We start from the raw sequence: 23,319 nt of genomic DNA on the forward strand, positions 1-23,319 counted from the left end.
TAGTATGAAAACTTAGATGAGCTATTTGAATGGACAGATGAAGAAAGAAACAAATAGAATGGGTGAAATGAGAATATAATTATAAGGCATGGTGGAAAAAATGAGGTCATTTGAGTCGAAGAATGAAAACGAAATAAAGGGGTAGGCCAAAAATAGGTATGTATGAAAGTCAGCAAAGAAAGGAAGCATGGACTATAACCCCAGTAGGAATGATGAAGCATCTTTCAGACCTAACGTGAGTGAAAACAAGGAAGAAAAGAGACTGCCTGAAGGAGGCAGCTGGAGGAGTTACTGCATCAGTGACAGGAGGTACAGGGAGCCGAAGGAATTAGCTTTTTTTCAGTTTCTTTGATTCAGGGTGTTTTATTTTATTAGTGCTCTTTTTGAGGTACGGTAGATGAAATTATGAAACGTATCATTAAAGCATTTGTGCTTACCCAGATTCTTTCAGAAAATTTGCACTGGGCACTGTGAGCAAATCAATAGCCTTAGGGTGTAATCCCATTAACTACTTGTAGAGTGGCAAAGTAATTATGGTAATCCCTATTGGCTGTGTTGGAGCTTTTATGAGACCACCTGCAGGTCATTCCTTCTGACCTAAAAAGACCCATTTTGAACATTGTGCTCTAAAACCTTAGATGACTATGCTGAAATAACAGCATTAGGGGCTAATTAGTAAATATGCTTTCTTATTGATGGCATATAATTCAGAAATTGTATTTCCTAATTTTTAGCAGCTTTTTCAAAGATAGTGGATTGATTTCAGTGCAGCTATATATTTTTTAAATCCATTACTATCAATAAATCATGAAAAATGTACATATACCCACACTGCATGTAATGCTTAGTATACTTGGGAATTACTGATGGCTTAATAATAGTATGTGTAGAAACAGTGGTGTAATTACTCCCCACTCTTTGTTACAAACAATGAATTTAATTCTCTTCTCATTTATGCTGGTGTAACTAAACTGACTTAAGAGGAATTTCTCTGTATTTACCCTGCTAGGATGACAGGAGAGTCAAACTGAGCATTTGTAAGTTAAAGAGAATCAGTTCTTCGCATTTATCATGCTCTGTTTCATTCTGGTTACTGAACTTCTAACTCAAGTTTCAAAAAGTTAAGTCCTGCACTGCAGTAGAGCTTTTTTCAAAATATATTTGCTTTCAAGTAGAGACTTTGCACGGTAGAATGGGTTACAACTCCATACAACACTCATTCTACTTCATTGTAGAGATAGTTTTACTAAATAAGAACTTATTTTTAGTAGATTCCGATTATGTATGTAAACTTCTTTAAGGTTTGTAGTTCTGCTGTGGCATGATGTTGTGTGGCACTGGGTACCAGGTACCAGAACCTTTGAAATGAGCCGAAGGTCTTCTAGTGTCAGGTGCTGCAAACCAAATCTGAAATCACAAAGGAATAGGAATGAAATCTTGCAAATCAAATATATGGCAGAAACTATCAGATGTGATTTTTTTTTTCTTCTTTTTTTTTTTACCTGAGCAGGCACATTATAGCAAGGTTTCATCAGTATGGAGGGAGAAAAAAGCTCAATTAAAGAGCTGTCAGTTAATCCCATGTTCTCTTATTAAAGAATTGTAAACATGAATATTGTCTAGTTAATGAGAAAAGGGCTGTCAGTGAACAATTAGTCTGGCCTTAAACAAGGGAGAAAAGGGGATTTTTTGTGTTATATGCCTTTTAGAGGATGGTGAAATAAAGTATTGATTGCTCTATTTAAATAAATCCTTAAGGGAAGGTTTTCAATTTACCCAAGTGTTTGTTCTGATAGGAAAGGCTGAAAAGACAAGTGCCTTGTCATTGTGTGTGCTCAAACTGCACAGTATCCTCATCTAAGTTTGTCAGAGAATTGGATTGAAATGTCACTTTATCTAATGGGAGACATGAAATTGGCCTTGTCAGATCACCCACTTATTGTAAAAAATGGCAGTTCGTATCTAATAGATGACATAAAAGTAATCAAACATTGAGCAAAAGGAAAATAGTAGGGTGGAATTGATTAAATGTATTTGGTGAAGTAAATTAGAGTTCTACATATGGTCCCTAGGTTGAATTTTTATAATAGTGGGCAGATCCAACGCAGATTAGATTTAGGAGAACAGAATGAGCCTGTCTGAGCAGACATCAGATTATTACAGAGTTCAGACTGCTTATTGAGTTCAAACAAGGCAAACCTAGGTGTCAAATTGGTTAAAAGGAGTTTGGTTAGGTTTTTAAGCAAGGGCATAGAAAGGTAGCCATCTGTAATGCTGGCAGCTTAAATGTCTACATTTTCCAAATGAAAAATTTAACACCGGGAATAGAACCAAACCCCTTCAGGACCTCTAGAGCAAAGAATTTATTCTGGAGGGCAAAGTCATTTTGATATGGAGACACAGTAGGAAAATATTAAAATTGCTTATCTGTGGTATCAGTTATTCTCATAAATTAAAAATACACAGATATTTGACATTTGTTTTTGCTCTCTGCCAACTAACCTTTCATGCTGGATCTATCAGACTGTACTGCTTTTTTACAAACAGTGCTGGTATTAGGACTTATTTTTATGGTTGCCTAACAATTCCTATCATGAAGTTCAGCTTTCAGATGCTCCTATTTTGGCAAATTGACTTGAGAGTTGTATTTTTCAGTGTAGATGTGTGCCTCAGCCTGAAGATTTTGAAAAACCTACAGCCAAAGCAGCTGATACAGTTCATCCATCTTAGCAAACTTGCCACAGGAAAGCTCTGAAGACTCTGAAGCAGTAACATTTTTTCAGAATGGTACTAGTTGTGTCAAGAATGCTGTTTTTCTGTTCTTATGAAAGTCTGTTCTCAAGTATAGTCAGTTTACAAGCTACTAAATAAAACCCACCAAGACCCTGAGACTTCCTGGAGTTAATCTCTCAGATTGCCCCCAAATTCTAGATACAATGAATGGAAGTTAAAGGCAAGCAGTGATCTGAGCTCTTCCGGAACAGGCTGGATCCAGGCACAGGAATCAAAACCTGTGAGCTTACCATTTCTGTGCTTTTAGTATGCAGTCCTCCATTTTGCTGAACCCTTGAAATGTGAGGGTAAAATGGTGAGATGCATGATGTGGATAGCGCAGAGTGCAAGAGCATACCCAGATGAAATTATTAGTTTTGGGACTGAAAGGTATGGCGTACTAGGAGGTGTTTTGAAATAAAAGGGAAGGTAGGTGAAAATTGGGACTACATAAACACTAAAAGCTGGGGAGAAAAACATGGGGGTGCTGGTCGACAGCCAGCTGAACATGAGCCAGCGGTGTTCCCAGGTGGCCAAGAAGGTCAGTGGCATCCTGGCCTGTATCAGAAAATAGAGTGGCCAGCAGGACCAGGGCAGTGATTCCTCCTCTGTACTCAGCACTGGTGAGACTGCACCTCAAGTACTGTGTCCAGTTCTGGGCTCCTCACTGCAAGGAAGACATTGAGGTGCTGAAGCATGTCCAGAGAAGGACAGTAAAGCTGGTGAAGGGTCTGGAGAGTAAGTCGTATGAGGAGCAGCTGAGGGAGCTGGGGTTGTTTAGCGTGGAGAAAAGGAGGCTCGGGGGTGACATTACTGCTTTCTACAACTACCTGAAAGAAGGTTGTATCAGCATGGAGGTGGTTGGTCTCTTCTCCCAGGCAGCTAGCGACAGGACAAGAGGAAATGGCCTCAAGCTGTGCCATGGAGGTTCAGGCTGGACATCAGGAAAAATTTTTTCACTGAAAGAATGGTTAAGCATTGAGGCAAACTGCCCAGGGAGGTCATGGAGTCACTATCCCTGATTCTGTGATTCTGTGACAATAAGGGGAAGATAAACATATATACAAACATGCATATGCAAAAAATGGGGCCAGGAAAAAGGAACTGTCTGGAAAGGATAACTTTCTATTGCAGGAGGGGAAAGGAAAAGCAGATGCTAGGAGAGGCATGGTTAGAACAGCAGCAGACTGGATGGCAAGGAGAGGAGCAGACACAGAGCTTATTGATAAAGCCTGAGGTAAAAAATAACACAAACAAACCTGGAGTGGAAATTTAGTGGTATTTGTAATATGGAGGTGGTGACCATAGTGTGGGAAGAAAAAAACTGAGCAAAGCTGAGAAGAAGAAAGGTGGATGGGTTTAGACCACTGAAGTAAGGAGATGAGGATGGAGCGAGTGCAGTGCAGGCTGAGACACCTCTGTCTTAAAAGGGAGGTGGCATGTCGGGAGTACACAAGTCGGAGCAATTGAGTTTGGGAGGAATCCTGTTTGGGAAAGGAAACTGTGCTAAGTTAGGTATGAGTGGTAAAAGTACTACTACTGCTACAGAGCTTAGCAGGATATTTACTAATGTGTCCAGCTAATTAGATTGTACCTGCATAGGCTTATAAGTGTACAGTACAAGGACCCTTGGGATTTTTTTTAAATTTTAAAATATGTATAAAATAGAACAATGACATTTTCTTAAATGATGAATTTACAAGTAATTTTAGGAACATTAGGATACTGAGTCACATCAAGTTTTCATCCTGAGCAGTCTCAGTAAAGGAACAGTGTAAAGTTAGCTCACATATTATCCATGATACTGTTTAGAGGTATTGTTTAATTAAATAATTAAATCGTTTGGCAGGAATTATTTCAAGACTTTTAAAAAAAATCGCATGAAGAACTGTGGTGTTTCAAAATCATAGTCATGTCTTTTGTTATCAGTGAGGTTTTTGTTGCCCTTTAGGCAAAGTTAAATGTTGCAAAAAGGCACTGTTCTCCATAGTTTTCAAAGGGATGGAATAATTTGCATGCTCAAAAGAGGGGCACAATAATACATATGCATAAAAAAATAGAGAGGAAAATGGGAAAAAATAGTCTTAATGCAGTTCAGTTGATTTCAACAGTATAAATTTGTAATTATTTTATTAGTTTTATAGTAATTAAGATATTATTAATGTGGACATAGCATCAGAGATGATTGATACCTCATTTTTTTCACTTCAGCTGCTCATGATGTGGTGAACAGTATCACGTGAGAATATCATGGCATTGTCTTTCTAATAGTTACTATTTAGTAAGGTGAATCAGCTTGCAGGACAAATATTTCTTCCGCAAACGTAGCATGGCTCCATCTCCCACTCTGTACAGACTCAAAAGAAAAATCAAAAATGCTATTTTTACTATTGAAGTAGGGTTTTGTCATTTTTCAAGTTAGTGGTTCTGAGCCACAGAGAAGTAATGTCTATTATTTTGGTCTTCTTTAACTCAAATCTTAGAGATTTACATTATCTCCACTGGCATCTCTGTGTGATGCCTTTCCCCTCTGAATTAAAATTTTAAAAGAACTGCAAAGCATAAAGATGTTAAGATATTGTAGAAAATGTTTGGAAATTCTGTATAATTTAAGTACAAAGCAATTTAAGTGAAGGAGTTGTAGTTTCAAGTATGTTTTCAATTAATATAGAAGTGCATAAGAATAAGTAGTTTGCATGCATGTATGGCTACATTTGTTTTTATCCTCCACGTAAGACAAGGGTTGCTCCTTATCATAAGGGTTGTCTTTTTCTCTTACTTAATATAAATGATCCATTTGTGTAGGGTGACAGAGTATCTGCCTGAAGCATCTAGCTTTGTCATAGAATTCAGGAAGAGGTCACATGTCTGTCCAAAATCTAAAAAGTGTAAAAGTTGCATATATGGGTAAACTTACCTTGGTTTTTTTAGTTAATATTCTATTTTAAAAACCATTTTTGGAGAGTTTTACAGTACTGAATAGCTTTGTTTACTTGCTTCAGGAGAGATCTACAAGGAAGAACTCCTATTTAAACTAGGTCATTGTACTAAATAGCCACTGCTACAAACTTGTTTCTACTGTCAGTTCCAATTCCTTCCCTGACCATACACAGCTGTAAGATCTCAGGTTTACTGTGCCATTTTATAAAGGTATTAATTTGCGTGGTAGTTGATTGAGATTGCCCCACTGGCAACCATAAAACTGCTTTTGGTGAAAGACAGTAGTGCTGCAGTGTGGTACTGACCTAAGTGATTCAAACTCCTCAGTATCCTGAAAAAATTAAATTATTCTGTCTAAAGAAAGCATAAATGAAAAAGACAGTCATGAAATTGGCTCATCATATTTCGATATGTAGTGCTTGTATTAAAGAATCTGTTTACCTGAGTCTTATGTTTTAACAGTCTCTCAATATAGACATCATGTTTGTAACGAAAGGTTGATTTTATGTAGTCTTGATCTCTGGTAAGAAGACAACTTTTAGTATTAAACTATGCTAATGGTATTAAACTGAACTATATGCGGGTTTTGCTGAAATAATGCAGCTTGCATTACCCTTTGGCATTGTGGCCATAGAGAAATGAATAATATGCCCTGAGGTATAAGAAGACAATAAAATACTGTCCATTCCAAGTACTTGTAATACTTGGAATGAATTGGTGTAACCACTAACCTTAGTGACCTAACTCCTGAGTTTGCATTTTGAATGGCACTTCAACAGCCTTTAGTAGCATTTGAAACTTGAAAGTAATTAACTGTTCTTTCAGCATGGTTAAGTAAATGCCTTAGGATGCTCTATAAAAGTTCCATTTCATGTCTTGGTTCACAAAACAGCCTAATGATTTAAATTGATTTTAAATCATTTTGAGTCAAGTCAGAACTATTTCCAGGCATGCTATATCACTGTATGAAACCAGAGTTTATATACTTCAGGAAGAATAGTTTCAATAAAACTGCAGTATGTTTCTAACCCAATGATGACATCAGTTTGTCGTATAGTGCTAATGCAATGTTTTCCCTACTGATTTGAAAATGTAAACAATAGTCCTTATATGCTGGAATCTACCACAATATTATAAGCTATTTTTATATCTGTTCCCATTAGTAAGTATTAGTAGACATCTTTGGACACATGCTGGTTTATTGCCCTTGTATCATGTTCTTCATTATAATAATCAATTAGTTTTTTAAGATGAGAATATATAGTGATGATGCCTGTGTTTGCTGTTTTGTAATGTCATATTCAGCAATTGCTAATAGATTATACAGATCGAAGTTTGCATACAAGTGTATGGTGCTAATTAGAAACACCATCTATCTGAGGCATAGCCATCAATGCACTTAGTGCTCTGAGTTACTCTTTCTGTAAATTAAAAAAAGCATACTGTAGGATAATTACATGTTTGTTAAAATAGCAATTCTGTTATTTCTCAGGAAATATTGAATTATTTCCAGAGTTCTTTTTTCCCTTTTGTTTCATTCTTTTATGTTTCTTGCTTTAACTGTGACTTTGAAGTCCTTGAGAAAATGATGAAATATATAAATTCAGCTTCTTGTCTGTTTGACTACTTATATCTCAACACATAGGGAAATGGTTAGCAGAAGAGGATAAATCTGAATCTAAAGCTTAGCAAAGACATGTCCCTCGTTCATTACATATTCTGTGTATCCTTAAGAAGGTGGCAGTGTTTGCTGATAGATATGTTAAGAATATTGGATCAAACAGTGCCTTATTACAGTGGCCTGGTTTCATTCTACTTGAATATATTTAACCAGTGGGAAGGTGAATTTTTTGCAGATGTGATGCACGGAACAGCAGAGTAATTTAACCAATAGGGAAAACCCCAATTTGTTATTTACCTTTAAAAAGAGATTATATTTGTCAATTATTTTTGCAGTCTAATTTAAAATGAGATGCCCATCACATAATAAATAAAAGTGGTTTTAAAATTTTGCTCACTTTAAAATCTTTGGAGTCCAAGCTATCAGGATATCACACGCATGCTTGCTCTGTGATAGAGTACTGCTTCTATGTGGTCGTTAGTGAAAATAAGCCATTACATAAAGTAGAATCAGGCTTGTAGAAAAACTTCAGAAATCCCCCAGCTTTCCTTTAGAAACTCTTTCATTTTAACGAGAGTATAGAACTTGAAAAATGACTATACTTACTCTGCTTACAGAGAAGTCTGAAAACGTGAAATCTGAGTAGTTAAGTACGTGAAAAGTGATGAATAAAAAATTCATTTTATTTTCATGAAGAAATTACTGATCTGATTATGTCTAAGGATAGACTACAACATCAATTTTACCTTAAAAATGTTAGTTTTGAGTAGGAATACTATTAACATCCAGGAAGAACTGTATTTGAACAGGAAAAACCTGAGATAATCTTTCTTTTTAAATTGGAAGTTAAGTTGCCTTGTAATGTCTAATGAATAGAATTCCACTTGCACCTTGTTTGAAGTTATGTGGTATAAACCAAAAGCTTCATGTTAAAATCTCCAAGTGCAAAAGCAGAAGAGTGTGCGTATTGCAGTTTAATGAAAATAAGTCAATCTGTCGTGGTGATTCCTTTATATCCATATTTTTATGCAGTCTTCAGCTCTAATATGGTACAAAACACATCGCTTATTTGAATGTTTTAGAAGCAGAAAACTTGCAAGTATAGTCATTGCTTGTTTTTGTAACTGTCCTTCAGAGCCACCAGTTCCCATTGCTCCACCTCAGCTGTCCTCAGTCGGTGCAACTTACCTGTGGATACAGTTGAATGCCAATTCCATCAATGGGGATGGACCAATTATTCAAAGAGAAGTTGAGTATCGCACTTCAAGCGGAAGCTGGTATGACATACAACCCGTGGACTCCACGAGCTATAAGATTGGGCACCTGGATCCTGATACAGAATATGAAATCAGTGTATTACTTACAAGACCAGGTGAAGGAGGAACAGGATCTCCTGGCCCAGCTCTCAAAACAAGAACAAAATGTGCTGGTGAGTACTCACAAGTGATAGGAAAGTTGTAAGCATCTTTCTAGGGCTGAAAACATAAGTTATTTCGCTAGCAGTTTTTACTGTCTGTCTTAAAACCTGCAGGAATTAAGACTGAATGTTTTTAAGTATAAGCTATTAACATTTTCCAGCTGTCATGACCTTGAAACCAACCTTCAGTGCCACTGCAGTTTGTAGATGAAATCATGCTTTACTGTCTGGTATGCACTGAGCTCTCTCCATTTCATTACACCCATCTCTTGCCAGTGTGTGTTTGAGTTTCAGGTTAGTTCATTCTTTTTATTTTTTTTCCCTGGCTAGTTTCCCAAGCTTGATTAAAATTTTGTTTGTTTTGGCTAAAGTTACTTTTTCCCTTTTTTCAATGTCAGTCATATCAAACAATAAAAAGTGGAAGAAGATCCTTTGTAACAGCAAAAGCATTCACTGTTAAGTCTCAATTAGCAGATGAGGTTTAGCAAAGGACTGCTTTCTTGAGTGACTGACAGCATGTCTTTTTATTAAATGAGAAAGTGTAATTGCTGGTGCGTTGTAGCAATCTTGGCTTCTGTTTTGGATGCTATAATTAATAGACCTGACCTCTGATTGTAAAAACATACAAAGCGGAATAATTTTCAGTAAGAGTGGCAGTGATATTACTTTGGGATTCAGCTGCTTAAAAAATAATATTACTTGGAGATTCAGCTGCTCAAAAATAATAGAGGATACTGTGACCTGGATTTTTTTGGTCATTAGTATTTTCCCCCAATATTTTGAATCTTCTTTCTGCTGCTGTAAAATTAGTGGAAGATAGGCAGGAGTGTACCTAGAGGAAATGGGAGTAAGCAAGTAGTATTAGCTTATTGTTCTTAGTATTTTAAAGAATGGCTTGGTGTTATTTGCCCTTTGAACAGGAAAAATGACATACTTTAACAGAAATAATTGTGTATTTCCATTGCTTGTGAAAGTACAGTTACTTGTTGTGAAGTCACTTGGCCACCTGTCAGTAACTAAATGGCATTTCAGTTAAATTGAATTAGTGTGATGTCAAACACAAAATGAAATATAGCAGCTTTCAAAATCCCAGTTTTTTGTTTCAGAGATGCAAGCTTATACAAGTACTCACTCGTTGATTTTTTTCTTTTTCTTCCTCTTGTTACTGAAAAGAAGTATTTAATGGAAAATACCAAAAGCACTACATCTAAGTTATAATAATGTTTAAGTATTTAGTATTTGTAGGATTTTCTGCACTAGACTAAGATAACTTCAAGTTAGTCAACAGTGAAACATAAAAATTAATTATAGTTCCCTTCAGGAGGATTTCAGGGTCACTATTCCCTTCGTAGTAACGTAAAATATCTGTCTTGACAAGGTAAGTATGTGTTTAATACAGAAGTACTTCAGTTATTTTAAAATTAAAACAGTTTTTCTTGTAGTTTGATCATCTGCTTATATGACCAGTTAATGCAATAGTGGATGCTAAGTGAGCCTGTCTGTACTAAAGGGTTAGAAAGTGTGGTGAGGTGACACCAGCCAGCAGCCAAGTATGCACAGGGCTGCTTACTTGGTCACTTCTGCCACAAGACCGGGAGAAAATGAAAGGCAAAAAGACTCGTGGATTGAGATGAAGACAGTGTAATAGGTGAAGGAAAAGCTGCACTTGTAAGGAAAACAAAATAGGAAACTTATTCACTGTTTCTCATTGGCAGGCAGATGTTTAGCCACTTCCTGGGAAATAGTGCCTTGGCACACATACTGGTTACTTGACAAGTGCCATAACAGTTGACGTCCCCCCTTCCTCCTCCTTTCCTTGAGCTTTGATTTCTGACTGTGACATCATATGATATGGAGCATCCATTTGGTCAGGTGAAGTCAGCAGTTCCTGCTGTGTCCCTACCAGCTTCTTGTCCACCTCCAGTATATTTGCTGGGGGAGTGGAGTGGAAAAAAGAAAGCCTTGAGGCTGTGAAATCACATTTAAAACATGGTATGTTATCAAGCTTGTTTTAGTCACAAATCCAAAACACAGCGCCATACAGGCTGTATGAAGGAAATTAACTCCATCTCAGCCAGACCTAGTGAAATCCAGAGAGTGAAATCCCAAATTTTACTTATATTTAAGAACATCATATGCTTTCTGGTCTTTCCAATGGTACATACTGTTGAGTAATAAAACATGCATTCAGTTTCATAAACCACTTTGTACTGGAAGTATTTTACTACCTGGTAACATCTTGTAATATATCAGAATTATTTGTGTTTTCATTAAGCTAAACAGTAACCTTCTTAAATTAAAAGCAGAAAATGAAGTGACTGAAAAATGTAAATTGAATGATGATATTAAATCTGTCTTTACAAACTGGCTTTTTTATAGAAGAATATCCTGCTTTGAAGGTGTAGTGGTTATTGGTTAACTGTTAGCAAGTGACATGCTAATAACCGGCCCAGGGGTTTGAAAAGAGATGCTGATAAACTAATGACGGTATAATTAAGCTGGGTAGGAGTAAAACAATGCCAGTCTCCAAAGCATACCATAGAATTAATAAAACAGGAGTCTTTAAGAGAAGAATCATTGCACCTTTTTAATTACTGTGATAATTGTATGCTGCTTGCCTGTTCCCTAGGGGAAGATAGTGAACCACTTGGAGACTTGAAGCAGTATGCTAGGCATTCAATAATCTTAATAGTTCTCCAAAGCATTTGAAATATGTTTTCATTTTAGCAAAATGAGATTTCAGAGGCTTGTAATAGACAAGTCTTATCTGTAACTTTACTAAATAAAAGCATCTATAATTAGAATGCAAGGAAAAAAATATCTCTGCAAACTTGGTTGCATCACGCTCAGTGGAGCAGTTACTACTTTTGGAAGTGCTTTGCTTCCTTTTGGTGAAATATAATGTAAAAGTAAGTGTTATTTCAGTGTAATGTTCAGGAAGGCTCAGGAATTACATTCAGGTCTGGATTAGATTTAACCAAGAATGTGGAGTTCAGGTTTGAAAAAGAGGAGTTTAATGGATTTTGAACATTGTGAACCACATTTGAGTCAGACTTAGAAAAAAGGGGTTTTCTCATTTCAGGGTATGAAATGGAGGCCTCCCCGGGTTGTCTGGAACTTGAGTCACCAGTTACTGTGCTCAGAGTTCCCTCTTCCCCCAAGCATCTCATATGGTTGAACCTAGGAGACTGCTGCCATTTAAAATAAAAGGGGAGGTGGAGGCAGATGGGAAGAAAATTCATTAGGAGATAGGTACATGGCAGGACATTTCCATTTTACAGTATATCTCAAATTAGTTGGAAATACATTTTTAGGCTGGTATAAACTGTTCTAGAATAGTCACCCACAATTAGAGCTATTTAGGGACAGGTTATCAGAATGCTTCACACTTCAGGCACCATTATCTGAGGAACAAGACTCTTAGCCAGGTGTGAGGCTCATAATGTCAGTCACTGCTGTAGAGAGCTTGGGTGAGCTGTTGCCACCAGAGAAATAGCTGCACAAGTATTTGAACCAAAGAAATCACCTCGTATGTAGGCATTTAACAGTACTTAGAGCAGCTCTGCCATACGGGATATAAGAAGTTTGAGGATCTGAAAATCAGTACTTATTAAAAAAATCACCCTGTTATCTCTCACTGAAATAGTTTTGGAATCCTCTGGTGCCTGAAAAAGTCCAGAATCAAATCTTCTCTAAATCACAGAATCATGGAATGCTTTGGATTGGAAGGGACCTTAAAATTTGTTTAGTTCCACCCACCCTGCCATGGGCAGAGACAGCTTCCACTAGACCAGGTTGCTCAAAGCCCCATCCAGCTTTGCCCTGAACAGTGCCTTCTCTGCCACAGCTTCTCTGGGCAGCCTGTTCCAGTGCCTCATCCCCCTCACAGTAACAAATTTCTTCCTAACATCTAATGTAAACCTACTTTCTTTCCGTTCAAAGCCATTCCCTTTTGTCCTGTCACTACAGTTGTTGATGAGACCCAGTCTGACCCAAAACCAATAGAACTGTGCATAGTAAAACTTAAGTGGGTATGTTGAAGTATTAACGTTAGACTATTCTGTAATTTCTTCTTACCTGTATCAATATTTTTGTGGGTAGAATTATTTATTTCAGTTTTGTCTTTGACATGCACTGCAGGGTACAAATCTTGATCTAGTATGTGTCCCTCCACTCTGATGGTGAGACAGTACCCCAGTTAAAACACTCCTGAAAAATCCAGAACTGGCAAATGAGCTCCTGCAAAATTTTTTTTTTTGCTATTGTTTCTCTAGTAGTAGACTATTTTTAAGCAATGTTGTTCCTTGAATCTGCTGGTGAACAGATACATCTTAAAGACAGCTACCTTAGGAAGAAAAGGTAAAAAAAAAATCCTCTCTCCTGCTAAGGGAGGGAATTTTTAAGGCCCCCAAGGGAAAATCATTGCTTTTTTCTCATAATTTTTCTTTTTTCACTGTGACATTTTGAATAATTCCTAAAAATTAGCATATTTTTATTTGCTGAACCAGAAAATCTATTGGACATTAAGAAAATAAAAAATATAAGACTGCAGTGTAAGTAACTTATGATGAATTATCCCCAAACCGTGGGGGTTTTTTAACAGTCAGAACTCTACTTCTCTGTGCCGAGAAACAATTATTGCCATGGAGTATTTGCAAAAACAGTCACTGTCAATTTAACCAACAGTTTTTATACAATGAAGTAACAGGAATGTTTTAATTAACATAGTTGAATTTGTTGTCTCTTCTACTCCATCTCCTGATCTTGTCAGGAGGAAAGCTGTTACTCCCAGTACAACTGAGGTCTTGAAACACTGCTGCAGGTTTGTTGTAAAGTGTCTGGTACTCCTAGAAGGCTTGTTACAACCCGTAAGATCAGAGCAGAGGAACTCTTTAAATCCCCACTCTTGAAAAAGAATAGTCTTTATTTTACTCATTTTGCTTACTGCCCTGGCTTCATCTGGATAACCTTCCGAAGGTGTACAAATCACTTCGCTAGTTCTGTGCTGTGGACTGGCATCCACTGACATTGTGAAAAAAAAATCTACATGTGCCAGAATACACTGACGGAATGAGTATCCTCTTCCCTCTTATCACTTAAGACCTGCATCAGGTTGCCACAGATAGAAGTATCTTTAGGCAAGTGGTACAGACCAGCAACTGTGTTGAACCCTGCATGTAAATTCAATGTGCTCAGGTATGCTAGACAGCACTCCATGGCACCACTTTCCTCCTGCCCCATGACATGGAGCACTTGCTAGGTCCTACAAGAAATGCTGTCTGCAGCCCCTAGTGTACAACATTCTGAATACAAAGTCACTTTTGCAGTTGGTCTTCCCTGTTTTTTACCCTCTCATCTTCTTTTGTTATTAATTCTGTAGTTAGTCTCCTCCTTTGTCAGTGTCCATGCCCTAGCCTCTCTTGAATCTCAGTGGTACTTACTGCTTATTTCCATGCCCTTCCCTATTCTATATCACTATTAGGAAAGACGAGTTCCTTCCTAAGAACTTCTCTAGGTTGAAATGGCAGCTGCCTTTCTTTGTCCTTGAAGGCTTCTTTGGATCTTTTAACTTTTTTGTCTCAAGAAAAGAGGAAGGATCTTATTGTTACTGGGAATTAAGTTATTCCATCTCATTGCTTTACCTTGGAGGACTGCCTGTGAAGAGGTTCAAGTTTTTTTTTCAGGCAGATAACAAAGTCTTAACATGGCTTCGTTTTGTGATCATAAGAAAATGTCAACTTCAAGCTGTACTGCAGGTTCTTTTCCACAGCTCTTTCTCAGAACTTAGCAATTTTCTCAGAAGTTTAAACCAAGGTTTTATAGCTGTGTTGTATTAGAGCTAGACCTCAGGTCACAGGCACCTGAATCCTGAGGAGGAGGGTTGCAGATATTGCACCATTTTATTTTCCATGGAAAAGTTCCATGATATTTCTAAAGTCCCCATTACTAACCTGAAACTGTAATAAACTTTAGTGGGAAGTTACATTGATTTATCAGTGCTAGAAGTCCACAGTGAACTTACATTCATTTATGGTTTTATTGTGAAGGTAATTGCCTACTGTATTGTCCCTTCTCCTAATACCTTTCTGATACACAAACCATTCTTGTATAAGGTCTATTTTCTCATAAGAGTAAAAGCTAGTATTGAATTTTCTGCACTGTAGCAGGTGAATTTCAGCTTTTGGACATGCAGAAGGTAAACTGATGGACTTTAATAGAATTCCAAGAAAATATTACAAAATGCATGCCCATGTCTCTGTGTGACTTGTCACTTACTTCTGATGAAGAAACAAAAAATTGCATCTTCTTTTCTACAGAAAACACAAACGATGTTCAACTGTGACTAGTATATTAAAGTTCTTCTTTGGCAGCCACTTGTCTGGAAACAAGTCCCCATGTTTTTCCTTACTAAGATGATTTCTCTGATGATATCTTACAAAACAGCCTTCCCTTGTGTTACTGGAAATCTCGGGTCAAGAAAAGCCCAAATAATCCAAATTCCTCCCATAAAAGATCTCTTTAAATTCAGTTCTCCTCCTCTTTGTCTCACAGTCTAAAATTCCTGTCTGGGAGTCCTTTAAGTCTCTAAAAGGATAAAAAAAATAAATGCAGTAAGTGACAGTGATTGCAACTGCAACAAATGCCATTCCTGTCCTCAAGAAGGGCAAAAGGGAAGAGCTGGGGAACTACAGGCTGAACAGCCTCACCATAATCCCTGGGCAGGTGATAGAACAACAAGTCTTGGAAACCATTTCCAGGTGCATAAAGGACAAAAATGTAATCAGGAGAAGTCAGCATGGATTCACAGAAGGGAAGTCATGCTTGATAAATATGATAGCCTTATGTGATAAAATGGTTTGGTAGGTGAGGAGAGAGAAGAGATACTCAAAAGGTATCTGGACAACATACCAGATGCTCTAGTTGAACAAGGCTGGTGTAGAGGGCAGTTGGACCAGATGAACCAGACCCTTCCTGTCTCAGCCTCTCTGTGGTTCTGAGTTTCTGTCAAATTCTAGGAAGAGGAGCTGTGACCATGGTGTCTGTTAAATTCTCCTAGACTCTGCTTTCACAAGCAGGGATGTATCACGATCACTGTATTCCTGTCATTCCCTGAAGCTGTGTAAACAGTGAGGTACAGTGGGATGGGAAGACTTTATTACAGACAAAAGTTTTGAGTTCCACCACATTATTCTGGATGCTTCTTCAGATTTGTGGTTGCCAATGAGAGGGGAAAATAAACATTTTCTCTTAGAAAGTAGAACATTATCCGGGTATTTGCCCTTTCATTCCAATTGTGTCTTTCTTTTGCAGGGGAAATCACATAAAAATACTTTCCTAATATCAGCAACCAAGCGAGCTGGTGCTATGTAGAAATTACTAATACCTATACTTTTGTGTCTCCATCAGTCCCTAAATACATATTTTTGGGGTAGTTACAGCATCCAGAGATCTCACTTGAGAAACAGAATACTTTCCCTTCCCACCAGCTGACAAGGAGGGCAAAAAGAGGACAGGAAAACTGCAAATACCTAGGTCTGTTGGCCCACTCTCTGACATGTGTGCTGAAGTATGTAGGAATAGATACACATTCTAGTGATGATAAAGACACAGACTATGGAACCTGACTGTAAGATTAGTTTGTTTTGAGGAGCTTCACATGAAAATAAGGAGAAGTATTTGGGATTCTTTCCTGACAGCTACATCTGTGTTAATACAGGAGTGGAAACTGAGTGTGTGCAAAAAGAACTGCCAGAAGGACTGTCTTTGGTCATGTGAAAAGCAATCATGTAAATGGAGACTTGGTTCTTCACTTCATTAGATTCCCATTTCAAAACATTTGCAGAGGAGGAAATTAACCTGCTCTTTGAGACAAATGAACCTTCACCAACTTACAGCAAACCTGAGGGGCAAAATTATTAATTTCACATCTGCCAGGTAGAGGGAATGTGAAGAAAACATAATGACCCTTGAGAAAAAGTAGATAATATGATTTCTGCTACAACATATCTCAATTTCCAGAATTGTTGCAGTTTTTTATTAATTATAAAGATAAGCTCCAAAAAACACACACTCAAAACAATTATTTTACCCAACTTAAATTCAGGAAGAATTTCTCATTATGAAGTGAGAAAAACCCAGCAAGTTGGGAGTGTACTTGTACAAACAAAAAGACTGGTATGCAGGCACCTTTAATAGAAATGATAAATTAGATATACTTGTGAAAAGTACTGATAGGGCATTCCTTAGTATTACTGTGTTGAGAACAAATTGAATATGAACTGTTTCATAGTTGCTTTGGATCTCTCTTTTCAAAAGTATTATTACTGCAGATTTAAATAAATGTATTGGTACTCTATTATTAAAAGCAATTAGAAATAATGGGAAAGGGCATGCTTTGGGTATAGGTGCTTTCCCTATGAAGTTCCGTGAGTGCCTTGAATTTTTTTGCAACAGCTTTCTGCTGAGCACTTTCTCCCCTCTCCTGAGGCCAATTTTTACATCAGCTATTCCAGTTTCCGCATACAGTTATGCCCTACTGCCTTTCAGTTATAGGCAAACTTCACTATTAATAATGCTGATCCTTTGGCAAAAACATTAGGAAATAAGACAGGAAAGTATGGCTTTTCCTCTGACTTAGTCAATGGAGAAGGTCTTATCCAAAACCAAAGCAAAATCTTTTATACATTTGAAGTTTCCAAAGTATATTTACTTAAATTCATGTCTAAAATAATAACTAATTGTGTGTGCCCAAGTGTGTATGTCTGTATACAGACACTTGCACACACATACGTATCTCCATCTCTTTTCCTTCATATATATGTATGAGTGTATCATCTCTATGATTTAGAGACGATTTAGGCTCTAAAGGATAGGTTTTCTAATAAAAAAAAAAACACCTCTGCATGAACCTCTGAGTCTTCTGTTTGAGGAGTCAGGAAAATAAGATGTCCCTTAGACAACAGAAGCCTAATTTCTGAAAGATTTGTCTACTAAATATCACCACATTATAAGGGTAATCCCATTTTCCCTTACAACAGACCTGCAAGGCAAGAAGCAGCACCCAACTAACCACAAATCTGGTGTTGAATGGAGTATTTGAGTATTGGAGTATTCCATTTGCCTGCCCTGAACCTCCTGAATGAGGGCACTACTTTGGCTCTCTCTCATCTTGTGGAATTAAATTCTGGCACCACCGTGTCAAATAAGTTTAAATTTTAAACAAGTTATTTGGATGAAATTTGCCAATGGTTTTAATAGGTGTTGAAAGATGGAAATGGATGAACAGTCAGGCATGCTCCTTGGTTTTGATATTTTAAGGCTTGCTCTTTTGTTTGAGACTGTTAGACCATGCGCTGTCTTGCCCAGCAGCTTTGGCCAGCTGTAAAAACACATAAACTATACAATTCTGTTGAAGTATCTGTGAAGCGTGAAACATCCAGGAACTATACGGAAACACAGAGATACTTCAGTTTTTTAAAGCTTTTAGTAGTTTGAGGTTTTTTAAATTGCTTACAAAAAAGTAATATCAAAGGTTTGTAGAATGAATGGTATAATAATTTTACCTCACTTCAAAGGAAAATGAACAATGACACAACAGGTTTTTTCAGTGTCTGGGAGGCATATTGGCTTTGCAGACCTCTATGTTTTACAAATGTAGAGCTGTACACAGAATTCAGTCCAGCTTCCTGAAGATTTCGAGGAAGAAGAGCTGGTGGTGTGATTTCTGGCTTTTCTGGTACTACTTTTTGCTATAAAGTGCAACTGCAACTTTATAACCTAGACTGTAGACTATGTGCCTAGTTTGAGACCTGAAATCAGGGCAGATCCGGAAAAAGTATCCTGACTTTGGAGAAACAAAAAATTCTCTCTTTTTCTTCAGGGCACTGTCACTGCAGTGCTGTAAACAGATAATGCTGTCCTACACTCCAGGCATCTCTCCTGGTGAGCAAATGTGCATCACGTTTCTGTTTATAACTACAGGAAAGCAAAGTTGAGACAGTTCACAGAGTGCTAGACCTCAACTTCTATAGATGTAAAAAAGTGGTTTTGTTTGGCAATCTGTCTAATTGCTCCTGAGTGTGTTGGTTAGGCAGGGAGGGGCATCCCTGTGGAACTGAGATTCTTCCAAACTGTTGTAGAGCACAAACATCTGAGGGAGGAAAGTTTCTCTGTTTTCTTTTTTTTTTGCTACTCTGTACCTACATGACTAGATGAATTCTGGCCCAAAGTAAATAAAACATTTGACCGTGAAAGCACTGAGTAAGCAAATACTTACTTAAATATCTAAAAAGAAATAAGAAATAAAATCGGGAAATGCATTGCATAGCATTATCGTGAGGTACTGTATTAAAAGAAGAATAGTGGAGATTAAAACAAAACTGCCCATGAAGTTAATGTTTTAGGGGTCTTGCATTTCAGTATGCCCAACCATCTAAAATACTTGTAACAATTTTGTTTTCAAATTTATATAGCTGATGTCTGCATTTAGCAGTCTTTCAATGTATACCATCATTTAAGCACCCTTGTTATTATTTTAAATATATTAACAACTATCTGTTCATTTAGTTCATGCTGTCTCATTCTGTGAAACTTGATCCGCTTCCTGGAAGGAGAAAAGAGAGTTTTCTCTTGGGAGAGAGAGAGTTTAGTTTTATTCATTAATTCATGATTTAGAACTTTCAGAAAGCTCTCTGAAGGTATTTTGGTGCAGAAATGTTGCAGTAGAAAATTATGTTTATAGTGGACTCTTATCTTTTAGAACTATACATATAGGAAATGCATGTAAAGCAAAAAGGCAATAGTAAGTGTTACTCTTGACATGCAGAAGTGCCTTTTCATTTCTAAAAATTTATGTTCTTTGGAAAAAAAAATTGTCAGTTATTCTTTGTTTTGACTGTTTTTGCAGATGTTTTGTTTGCAATTAGCTTAAAAAATAAAAAAAAATTCAATAATTTACTTAATTACTGTTGTATGGTGTTGAATTTGAGAGGATGAACCAATGTGTAACTGGCATGTTTGGCCAAGTAAATGAAAAAAATAAATTTAATGACCTGAGCATAATTATAGATGACTTTGGAATGACAACTGGCAAAAACTGTACTATAATTAAATTTCCATTATAAAAGTTTCATCTTTTTTGTCTGACATGTGAGACTAGATTGTGAAGAGTATTCATTTATAAGAGGAAGAATTAGAGAGCTATAATTTATAATTCAGGATAATCAATGAAAGCATTTCTTTTGTCAAAAAACCTTTCACTGACAAACAGCATTGCATTGTTAGTTGTTCTAAAAAGAAACTAAAAATTCTTTTCTTGTTTTTTCACTTACTGTAAAAGGAGCTGAAAAATTCTGGTGGTTGAATCAAGTCTTGCAGTAATTCAGGGTAATATTATGCAGATAGGCCTTCTCAGGCTGTTTCTCTTCATTGATATTGACTTAGTCTATAAGACTGTTCATGAAGAAGTAGGATCTTTCTAAGGCCATTTTATCAATATTCTGTTAAATTTTGAACAGAATTGCTTCTGATAGAAGAAGTGACAACATATTCTGATTTACAAATTTTCCAATTATCGACTGAGATGAATCCTTTGCTTTCTGGTACTGGAGTCTCAAAGACAGTGAATAAAAACATTATGAGGCTACCCTGTCAATTTCTACAAAATCTTTCAAAGGGACCGCCAGCAAAGATTAGTATTTTAAAGAGGTTGGGCACCAAATTTTCACAGGCAACAGCAAAGATCAGAATCACTCTGATTTAATGATTAGATAAATAATTCTTCTTCCATACACTCATTTAGCTCCGTATTTACAGAAGTGTTTTATGTGCTTTTGTTATCACTGTTAATTAGACACAAGTCTAATTGCACACTGATTGCTCTTACTATACTATCTGTTCATTATTTAAACAAAGTGTATGTGCCATTCATCTTAAAATATGATTCTTACATTCACAGAAAAGTTGGACTCTTGACTGATTAAAAATGCCTTTTATCTTACCTATGAGTCTGTTAAAACAAGGAACTATTTGTACTCTGATAACATCACAGAACAGTTTGGCATGAATCTTCCAAAACTAATTTAGTTTATTCTGTGTTCCAAAAGGACAATCTCTGCTAAGCAGTTAGCATACAATATTGTACTGAGTTCCTAAAACAAGTGACTTAAAAATAGATTATTTTCATAATGATAATTTGAAATTCAGAGTCTACTAAAATTCGAAGTGATTATTTACTTTTCTATGTACTATTACTTTACTGTTAATCTTTCCACTTACAGACCATACTTATGAAAACAGTCAGTGTTAATATTTTAGAATCTGACAGAAAAGTACTCTTCTTGCAGTGCAATAGCTGCTTCCCGGATGTTACTGCAAGCTGCTGAGACCAGTTTGTATGTCTCTTTCTTTAATCCTTGGAAAGTGATTCATGCATTGATTGTTAAAACTACCTAATTTGCAATTAGATAACATCTTAAGGTTTTATTCTGCATTTGGAGCTTTATAGATGCACAGTTCTGCAGTGGACCAGACAAGAGGTTTTTTCCTTAAGATTTTTGATCTGTCTTCTGTTATTGAGAAGTTTTAAGTGGCATAGCCCTAGATGTCTTCTCTAAGAGTTATAATCTAATATCAGTTCATTCTGCTGTATAATTGTATTGCCACTATGCTGTTATATCAGGTTATTTTATTTAGGCAAAAGTAAATATCAGCCAGTAAGACTAGGCTAATTTTGCCTCCTGTGATCAAACTTGGAAAGGTTTTATCAATATTTTCATAATAACCTTTCTGTTGATTTTGCCCCAGAATTGCTAAGAGTAATTTAAGGAATTAGACAGCTTAGTGCCTATGGAAACAGTAAATATTACTCCCATAAACTTATTTTTTAAGATTCGGCAGAAGTATGGGTTTCTAATTAAGAATTGCCTCCAGCTTTTACATATGCTATCACTGTATCTTTCATAACTTCTGTAGTCAGCATGGAAGGACAGGCTTTGTAAAAGGTTGATTCAAAGCAGGATCTAAACAAGATGTTCTTACTCATCTTTTAAATGAAGCCTTTTTATATTTCCTATTTTACATTAATCTTTTAAATGTTCTTATGTTTCCACTAATGATAAAATGCTTCTAGGGGGGCTAACATCTTTGCATCTTTGTAAGTACCCACAAGTCTCTTTGGGGATAAAGATAAAGCATTCTGGGATGAAGGCAAGATTAGTTGCTCCTATAAAATATGTAAAGACCTGCCTGGGTTGTTGAAACAGTGATAGTGTCAGTTCTAATGTCCATTGATGAAGGGCTCAAAACAGTTATTTTCCTAAAATAAAGATGTTATTTAAAGCCTCACTGCTAGGACATTGTTGATTAAGTTCTGTGATATATTGTGAAATGGTACTTTGACTTTCTGAATCTGAGCAGAATGTGTTCTTACTCCAAATAGAGAAGACAAATGTCTCCTTAATCTTCCCAACTGTATCCATTAATATTGAGATGGGCCATTGGCAAGGTTGAAGTATAACACACTGACTCTGCTCGTTTTCAATAACTGTTTCAAGGATGATACTATTTGTTATGTCAGTGGAGTTAGAAGTTGTCCAAAGATCTGATATAAACAAGGAAATTTCCATACCAGATAAAAAGACCAAATTCTGAAGTCAGTTGCTGTGGATTTTATGCAACTGATTTGAAATACTGTGAGAGATGCCAGGGTGCTGTGCTACATAAGAATAAGCTGACAACAGTATAGTGTTACCAGCAGAGTTTCATATTCTAGAAGAAAGGAAAAATAATTCTATGATTTTGTCAGAAGGATTGGATGTTTTTAAGAGTTCTTGATGTAAGAGGAGAGGCTGTCTGGAGGGTCTTTTTTTGTCAAATTTCACATAATAACAGAATCATCAAGGTTCAAAGAGACCTGCAAGATCATCTAGTCCAGTTGTCAGACTAGCACAACCATAATCACCCCTAAACCATATCCTCAAGTGCCACATTCAGACACCTTGAAGACTTGTAGAGATGGTGATTCCACCATCTCTCTGGACAATATATTCCAATGTTTAACCACACTTTCAGTGGAAATTTTTTTTTTTGGTAATATCTAATCTGAATCTCTCCTGGCACAACCTAAGGTCATTTTTTCTCATATTTTCATTTGAGACTTGGCAGAGAGCATTCTCCACCTCCCTACACCCTTTACTCAAGTTGTTGTAGGGTGATGAGGTCCCCCCGAGCCTCCTTTTTCTCCACACTAAACACCCTCAACTGCTCCTCATAAGATTTATGCTCCAGACCCTTCACCAGCTCTGCTGCCCTGCTCTGGTCATGCTCCAGCACTTCATTGTCCTTTTGAAGTAAGGGGCCCAGAACTGGACACAGCACTTGAGGTGTGCCCTCACTAGTGCTGAGTACAGGGAGACAATCACTGCCCTACTCCTGCTGGCCACACTATTCCTGATACAGGCCAGGGTGCTGTAAGATTCCAGCCCTGGAGCTACAGGCTCATGGGCTCAGCTAGGAGTTTTACTTTAAAGTGTAGGTATAGGGTTCTTTAATATCTCAAGATAGCATCAAG

At 36.9% G+C, this 23,319-nt stretch overlaps 1 protein-coding gene across 11 annotated transcripts in view; it reads left to right on the forward strand.

Annotated features, from left to right (window-relative positions):
* PTPRM (protein tyrosine phosphatase receptor type M) overlaps positions 1–23,319 on the forward strand; it is a 457,368-nt gene that overhangs the window by 169,906 nt on the left and 264,143 nt on the right. For all 11 annotated transcript variants that reach the window (XM_064656540.1, XM_064656549.1, XM_064656569.1 and 8 more), the window contains exon 7: positions 8,469–8,762. In XM_064656540.1, coding sequence (XP_064512610.1) covers positions 8,469–8,762 — 294 coding nt within the window. The remainder of the gene's footprint in view (positions 1–8,468; positions 8,763–23,319) is intronic.

The sequence above is a fragment of the Pseudopipra pipra genome, chromosome 1 (genome assembly GCF_036250125.1).
Source record: "Pseudopipra pipra isolate bDixPip1 chromosome 1, bDixPip1.hap1, whole genome shotgun sequence".
Lineage (NCBI taxonomy): Eukaryota > Metazoa > Chordata > Aves > Passeriformes > Pipridae > Pseudopipra > Pseudopipra pipra.